Source organism: Zophobas morio, unplaced genomic scaffold, assembly GCF_036711695.1.
Source record: "Zophobas morio isolate AGI-343-1 ecotype UQ-CSIRO unplaced genomic scaffold, CSIRO_AGI_Zmor_V1 ptg000010l, whole genome shotgun sequence".
NCBI lineage: Eukaryota > Metazoa > Arthropoda > Insecta > Coleoptera > Tenebrionidae > Zophobas > Zophobas morio.
This window is the reverse complement of record NW_026972115.1, coordinates 1,289,216-1,297,741: the sequence shown is the minus strand read 5'-3', so window position 1 is coordinate 1,297,741 and position 8,526 is coordinate 1,289,216. Positions and strand designations below refer to the sequence as shown.

The 8,526-nt window shown below is 34.5% G+C and overlaps 1 protein-coding gene across 1 annotated transcript; it reads left to right on the top strand.

The window, feature by feature from the left end:
* The first annotated feature begins 1,674 nt into the window (after nt 1-1,674).
* On the top strand, nt 1,675-7,997 carry LOC135125971 (uncharacterized). Its single transcript, XM_064051757.1, has 5 exons — nt 1,675-1,809; nt 1,888-2,098; nt 2,142-2,400; nt 7,068-7,330; nt 7,436-7,997. Exons 2-5 carry the CDS (start codon nt 2,045-2,047, stop codon nt 7,922-7,924), a joined length of 1,065 nt encoding a protein of 354 aa, XP_063907827.1. The 5' UTR covers nt 1,675-1,809; nt 1,888-2,044; the 3' UTR covers nt 7,925-7,997.
* The last annotated feature ends 529 nt before the right edge of the window (nt 7,998-8,526 follow it).

Here is an 8,526-nt window from a genome sequence, read left to right as displayed (position 1 = left end):
TCGAAAAAGTGCGAAATTTTCACAAATATTAGAAAACTTTGGTTTCGAAAAAGTTGTCTAAACATTCGCAAACAATTCTGGGACATAGAATTCGACGTGTTGATTCCAAAAATATAGCGTTATAGGTTATAGCAATTATAACAATCCAAAAAACTGTTTCAAATTCTGGATTCTGGAAAAATGGTAGCGTTATCAAATAAATTAGGCCAAAAGTAACTTCCCGAAAATATTAGTTAAACACAGAACTCAGAAGGATTAAAATTTATGATGTCATATAGACTAATTAAGTAAGTAGGCACATGTTTATTAAACCAATCTTCTCAAATATTTGCAGTTTGGTAATGTATTTTTATTTGTTAAAACTACTTATACAGGTTATCACAAAAACTTTTTTTCTGGCCAAATGTGATGATTGAAGGTGTTTTGGAGTAATTTTCTGGTAACTAAAAAGGAAAGTTTAGTGAATTTTCTTTGCATTCACTATTTCTATGACTTGTACTTGCCTAATATTGTTTCTACGGCTTCCATATATCCTATATATTTCGCTATTAATTGTTACCTATTAGAAAATACTGGATTACTATATTAATAAAAATTTTGCGTTGCAATTTAATATGATTTTAAGTTTCTTCGGATAGCGTGGATGGCTAGGGTAAAAATCAAGACGGATTCATAAACCATAAATAGAGCAGTATGTCATTTTACAAAATTTATATAGTATTTACCATGCAAAATTTTTAGGTGACGTCAACAAATTATTGACGAAAGGCAGATCTGATGCCAAAAATCGGGACACTGCTTGCGACTGCGCCATTTTTGCGACCGTCGTTCGTTTAATTAACCAAACAATTCAAACAAATCAGATAATAAAAAACCAATGCCTGCTTTGAACTAAATGAAACGTGGCCATGATTCCCCGTCAGAAGTTTTCAAGTAGAAGGCAAATATACATTTTTTATGAAAATAACTTCGAACCAAATGAACTTTCCAGAACTTTCTCTATCAAAAGAAAAGGTTAAAAGCTCCTTTTAGACTTGATGCTCCCATAGTTTTTTTGCCATAATATTACAGCCCCCTTTCAAGAATTAACAGCAACATAATCCGCCAGATTAGCGAGTCTGCTTCGATTTATCACAGCGGAGTTTAAAGACGAAAACTCCGAAGTTTCCATTCCAGACATACTTACTTATCGGGAACTTGCAATAACACGAAGTTTATTGAATGTGTTTGAATATAATGGGACACTTGTAAGTTTTAAAGAGTCCATAACAAAATAAAAAAAATCTGCAGAAAATCAACTATAGCAAGTAGTTATTTCTCCGATTTCTCCAGACAGTAAATCAATATTGGCCTACTTGGGTTTGTTAGAACTAAGTGATTCTGCTGCTTTATCAGCAAGTATAAACAGCACAAAACTGTTGATTCTGGGCAAATAGTTTAAGACAGCGTTATTCGGTTAGTATTGGTGACGAGGACTCATAAATCCGGTCATAAATAATGTGTTTGCACTGGTGTACTGCTTCCGCACATCAGTATCGCAGTCTGTAAATCTATAGTTCTGTGATGCAATAAAATTAATAAAGCAAATACGCCTCTCTTTGTCCACATTAAATCTAACAATGCTCACAGTAATAAAATGAAAATCCTCTCAGATAACCTCAAGGTTCGCTTTGAATCACCAAAATAACTACCCACAAAAACAACAAACTTTATCGTATAATAAGAAAACTTGATATATCCACTTCTTTGTAATATCCAAAAGAATGTTTTTGATAAAAGCGTTGCAGAAACTTCGAACAAAGCCTAGAGGTAAGATATTAAAGAGGTTTATTATTAAACTTCTCGCTTCAAGTTGCCACAATTTGTGATTTTTCATTTTAAAAACAGCGCACAACCTTCGAACACCACCACCTTAATTGCGTCTGAACCCCCCCATTTCTCCGGCGACACAATCGGTGTTACATATTTTTTGTTTGACATTGGGACTGCTGCACGTCCGTTATGTGGGCTTCAGTTCTAACAGTTTATTCGCAGTTTTACCAGCATGCACCGTTCTGGTTTAGTGACTTCCCTAATTTCGTTTGCGCTTTTCATTCGCGTAAGTTGGCCTGTATTTGCTTTGGCTACTGTTTCGTTGAAAGTGTTGCCAGGGCCAGAACGAAACTTCGACCGAATCGTCCACGACACCTCTAGCTGAGTCCTTGATAGGCGAGACGACGACGGAGAGTTCGAGGGAGGAGGACAACAGCCACTACATCGACATGGAGATTATCAGCATCGAAGTGGTGCCAAGGGTTGGCAACGCGGTGCGTTTATCGTGGGGGAAATCCCTGAGAGAGTATGATCTGGATTGGACGTATGGAGTGTACTATGGATTGAATATGGAAGACGCGTTGAAAGGTAGATAGTTCAAAATTTTCTACTAGAGCAAGATTGTTTTCTATTAAAGCCGAGAGCGTATTTAGCGGCAGACGCCGCTCGAGGCGTATTATCCGAAGACCCGTCTTAGGTCTTTTACTTTTCATTACGTTTACGACTGACTTGGTTGCAGATATTTAATCGTCTACATGTTTGCCGATAATTGTAAATACACACAGTCTCAGTCCTTATTTCCTTGTTACTTCGTCGCACTTATTACCCTCCAGGGACGCACTTTTGCCCAGATCTTTCGTTTGAAGGCAGTTTCAGCGCTTTGTCTATTTGGATTACAGCCTGGTAAATTTTAAATGGCTGCGTAAGAATTTTACTAAATTTCTGCCGCAGACTTAAAATAATCCAGTTGATCAAAATGTGAATTTAGTGTACAATTAATTATTAAGCTTTGGGCTAATGAAACCTCAGCTTATGGAAATAAACGAGCTGTATAATCGGCTTTCTAACTTTGTTGAGGCCGCATGTAAATAGGTTTCCTGATATTTACGGCATTTTCGAAGACGGGTTTAACTTTTTCTGTGATTTTTAGCTTTTTCCTGGCTTTGAATGAATAGGGAATACGCTAACGAATGCTGGGAAAGATTCTGTGATTTTGTTTTACTATTTGAAAGCAGAGTAAAATTTATTTGCGTATATGGTTTTTATTTTCTTTAAAAAATACAGAAATTTTATTATAAAAGATGGTCTTGATAATATTTTCGTTATTTTGGAAGAAATGACAAATTTGTGCAAATTTCATGCCTGTACCACGGCTATTTAGTTCTGTTTATTATTTATTTTGACTGAAACAGGTCAGCTCAGCTCAAGTCAGATCAGATCAGATCAGGTCAGGTCAGGTTTCGTAAAATTTTCAACCATTTTTTATATTTAACTAAACATATTTCCTTATAGATTTCTCCTACCAGTTTTCAGCATTGTCTGTTGAAATATTGCAATTTTTTGTTAAAAAAATGATTTTTGAACAAATATTTCGAAAATCTTGATTGGGGATTTTTTTAGGAACTTTTCAAAAAGTAAAAGTATAAGTTTTTACAAGATTAATCAGGGCAAAATCAGACTTATCTTAACAAATACTAGGCCCGCCCACCCACCCCCTATTTTCTCAGAGGATATGTCATTTGCCAAAATCTGTCTTATCTTAGCAAGTACTAGCCCCGCCCACCCGCCCTCTATTTTCTCAGAGGGTATGGCGTTTGCCAAAATCAGTTTTATCTGAACAAGTACTAGCCCCGCCCACCCACCCCTATTTTCTCACAGGATGGCTATCTAGGATAGTTCTAGCAAGTGTTACCATCTGAGAAAATGAAGGTCGGGTGGGCGGTGCTAGTACTTGCTAACACAACTCTTATTTTGGCAAATGATACCCTATGGGACAATAGGGGGCGGGTGGGCGGGGATAGCACTTTATTAAGATAAGACTGATTTTGGCCAATGTCATCATCTGAGAAAATAGGGGGCGGGTGGGCGGCCCTAGTATTTGTTAAGATAAAACTGAATTTGGCAAATGACATATCCTCTGAGAAAATATTGGGCGGGTGGGCGGGGATAGCACGATAAGAAAATTTCCATAGAAACGGGTTAAATTTCTAAATCTATTCGAAATGTGTTTCTTATACATTTTGACATACAGAAGTTAGTTTCGGCTTCATTTCTTCAATCTCCAAAACTTCTATCATTTTTTAGTATCCCCAGTTGAAAATTTGGAATTTTTTGAAAAAAAAATCAAAAAAAATTTTTGGAATCAATATGTCGAAATCTATGTCCCAAAATCCTTTGGCGGCTTTTCAAAAGCAAAATTTTTCAAAACGCCCCATAAAAATTTTTTAAATTTTCTGCGATAATTTTTACCGTTTATCCAGTATCCATCATTGAAGTATATTGAAATTTTTGAATTTAAAAAATTTGATTTTCAAGCCGAATATTTATAAAATTTTGTTTCGGGATCATAAAACGTTATATATTTTTCAGTAGAAATATATGTATCTCAGAATTTTTTGGAAGTTTTTGACAACTTTTCAAAAATCAAATTTTTCAGTTCTTTGAAATGTTTGACCAATTTTTGACCATTTTTAAAGTTTAACCAGACATCACACAAAAATCTAGATCTCAGATATTTTTGGGTGTTTTTTTTGGAACTTTTTCAAAATTCAAAATTTTTCTAAACCCGCGATGAAAATTTTGTTAATTTTTAACCATTTTCGACATAATTAACAAAAGATATTTTCTCATAAATTTCAACCTTTAGAAGTTAATTTCGGTCTCGTTTCTAAGATAACTGCTACCATTTTGTTTGCAATTTTTTGGATTAAAAAAAAATTGATTTCCGAATTGAATATTTCTAAAATCTTAATCCAGGACTCTAAATGGTTAAATTATTGTAACCATCGCATAGAAATCTATATTCCAGATTTTTTTAGGATTTATTTTTTGAGAACTTTTTCAAAAGCAAAATTTTTCGAAACCCCCCATGAATATTTTGCAAATTTTTTCAATGATTTTCGGTATTTAACTAAAGATATTTTTTCACAAATTTCGACCTACAGAAGTTATTTTCGGCTTCTAAGATAACTTCTAACATTTTGTTTGCAAATTTTTGGATTTAAAAAAAATAGATTTCCGAATTGAATATTTCTAAAATCTTAATCCAGGACTCTAAATGGTTAAATTATTGTAACCATCAGATAGAAATCTATATTCCAGATTTTTTTAGGATTTATTTTTTGAGAACTTTTTCACAAGCAAAATTTTTCGAAACCCCCCATGAATATTTTGCAAAATTTTTCAACGATTTTCGGTATTTAACTAAAGATATTTTTTCACAAATTTCGACCTACAGAAGTTAGTTTCGGCTTCTAAGATAACTTCTAACATTTTGCTTGCAATTTTTTGGATTTTAACAATTCGAATTTCAAATTGAATATTTCTAAAGTCGTGATCCGGGACTCTAAATGGTTGTGTTTTTGTAACCATCACATCAAATCTATATCCCAGATTTTGTTGGAATTTTTTTTTTTGTAAAATTTGTCAAAAGCAAAATTTTTTGGAACCCCTCATAAAACTGTTGTCAAGTTTTCAACCATTTTCGATATTTAACGAAAGATATTTTCTCGTAAATTTTTGCCTATAGATAGTTTCGGCCTAGTTTCTACGAAAAAACTGCTACCAATTTGCTTGAAATTTTTTGGATTTTCTAGTCTTGATCCGGGACCCCAAATGATTATATTTTTTGTAACCTGGAAATCTATAACATAGATTTTTTTGGGTTTTATTTTGGGAACCTTTTCAAAAGCCAAATTTTCAATTTTACGTAAATTTCGGCCAATTTTCAACCATTTTCGAAGCTTAACGGAAGCCTTTTTCTTATGGATTTCGAGAAGCAGAACTTATAGTTTTGTTCTCATTTCTTCAATAACTTCGACCATTTTTGCAGCACTGAAAATTTAATTTTTATATGCAGACTTATCGCGAAGATTGTTCAATTTTGTTCTCAACCGAGGGCGTACATTTGAGATAAAATTACTATTCATCAAACAGGTATTTTTTAAATATTACTTTTGTTATTCGTGCTTTTGCCACAGTTATTTAGTCACGTTTAATAGTACTTTTGACTGAGACAAGTCAGCTCAGGTTACGGCAGGTCAAGTCAAGTCATGTCAGATCTTGTCAGGTCAAGTCAGGTCAGGTCAGGTCAGGTCAGGTTAGGTCAAGTCAGGTGTTCATTTCATATCAAATAAATCGCAAAAAGCTCCTTGTCTTAAAATGTCTCTTCTAAAAAAAAAATCGAAATCATATGAAATTTATTACCATAATTTTTGGTAAAAATAGTGAAGATTCCGGTTTTCAAAAGTGTGTATTTCCATCAATATGCTTCGCTGAATCTAAAACCCTTAAGATTATTTAGAATTTTCAATCGTGGACCTGAAAGTACCAACATGCAATCAAGCATACTAAAGGAACATGTTTCACTAAATTAATAAAACGTTTAGGTGGTATTTTTCGTCGAGAATACAGTAAAGCTAGAACAAAGAAAAGCTTTTTGCAGGTCTAATTTTCCTTTAGCCTTGTTTTTTCAATTTTTTTCTGTCCATTTGTAAATTATTTTGGTGTTAGAATATTTTTTTTTAGTAAGATATGATTTATAGTCTTCTAAGTTGTTTATTTATACTATTATTATTCGATTATTTATTTTAGAATCTATCATTCTAGTTACTACTATGCTGTAATAATAAAGACCTAAAGGTAATTAAAAAATTAATATGACTTATTCATTTTTTAATTTTGGTTATAATTGATAACAAACTGGTGCCGTCGACAATATTTCGTTTCCATTTTAAATCATTTTTTAACTGGGAACTATTTCTTTTCGCTTTCTTTCTTAAATGTCTCACTCTTTTTTTTTTAGAATGAATTATTATTTATTTATTCTTATTTAATTGTCTTCACTATTAATAAACTCTTCGATTCCAAACCGATTTTTGCTAAATTTGTAATATACGAACAAATAACGCGATATCTTGCTTTCTAATTTCAGATTTCTTAACAATTTTTTAGTCACTCTTTTTTAAAACCAACATTTTCTCTCATTTTTATCAAAACTACCTTCTCTTCACTACACTCCCTCTTTCCGTTATTAGAACCACGACTGACAACCAAGGATTTGTATGCAGAGGTCACTAATTTGACTTTCTGTACGCAATATATCTTTGCCGTCGGGGTCGTAAATCCAAACAAGAAAATCGCTCATCCGGCCCGAAACATACGCACGATTGGTACCCTTATCGACGAGCAATCGCCCCCCGAAAACCTCCAAGTCGAATTCATCCCCGATGAACAACCCTGTTTACTAATCAAGTGGTCGGCTTCCTGTCCAAATATTGCCGTGCCCCTCGGATATTTGGTAAGGTTTGCAGCTGAAATTTGCTTTTGACCTATTTTCAGACCCAGCACCACTGGACACCGAATTTTTAACAAAATTATTTTTAAAAACCTTGGTTATTTCCAGGTGACCGTCCACGAGCCCGACTCGCCCCGCCTGATGCTCATAACCCACCCCCGCACTACCAGCGCCGACTTGGCGCAAACTTTGCGCGTAATTTACGGCAAATCGTACGATATTAAAGTTGCCACAGACGTCGTCGGCTCGCAACCGACCGCGATTGTCTCATACAAAGTTCCCCATTTCTTGCAACCGTACAAAGTGCGATTGACGTCACGAACAGATGGGGCTTTCATGATGTATTGGCGCGAGCCCCACGTCCCCTACTACGTGGGGCCCTACTACTACGAGGTCTATGTCTACCCGGGGAGGGAGCTGGGGGCCAAGCCGCAGATCTATGAAACGGACAGGCCGATTTTTCAGATGCAGGGAAACCAGAGCGAGTACACTTTCATGGTGGGGCTGCGGTCCGAGGACGGGGCGTTCAAGTCCTACTTCACCCAGCCGGTGGCGCAGAACCTGCTGGGGGAGAATTTCACGTTGAGTGTCAACTGATGGGGGCTTTGGGATTGATTGTTTATCTTGTTTTGTGTTTGTGTTCTGGAGAATAAACGTTCTGTGATTTTGGTCATTGAAGTTTGAATATTTAAGAAGACAGGAAGCTAAAAGGCTATAAAAAAAATGAAGAACTAAAATAATCACTTTTAGATGAATTTGAGACTCTTACATTTTCAGGATAAAAATGGTGGACGCACCGGCAGCATTTTTTTTTAATTGTTGCTTCCAGGAATTTAAAGACATTACTCATTAAAAACTATAAATGTTGTAAGAAACTAAGCCTTTCTTTACATATTTTTATTATCCGAAGAAAACCATACTAACTGAATGAACTATTTTCAGACCAATCAAATCAACTATAATTTTTTTTCTAAAAACAATCTGTTTCTTTTTTAATTCGAAAGATTTTGAGAAAAAAAAACAAGAATTGGTAAGCCTGACGAAATATCCTATCTTAGTGATTTATTTTTGCATCAATAATCAAATTTTAACATTCTTGAGAAATTGGTGGAGGTGCCGGAATTAAAATTCGGTTTACTTTTAACTTTTGGAATTTTTGAAGAAATTAAACATCAGATAATATATTTTGCAAGAGATTA

Coding starts and splice junctions, on each gene's coding strand:
- LOC135125971 (XM_064051757.1), top strand. CDS start 2,045: ATGCACCGTTCTGGTTTAGTGACTTCCCTAATTTCGTTTGCGCTTTTC. Junction 2,099..2,141: donor CGTTTGCGCTTTTCATTCGC/GTAAGTTGGCCT, acceptor TTTCGTTGAAAG/TGTTGCCAGGGCCAGAACGA. Junction 2,401..7,067: donor TATGGAAGACGCGTTGAAAG/GTAGATAGTTCA, acceptor TTCCGTTATTAG/AACCACGACTGACAACCAAG.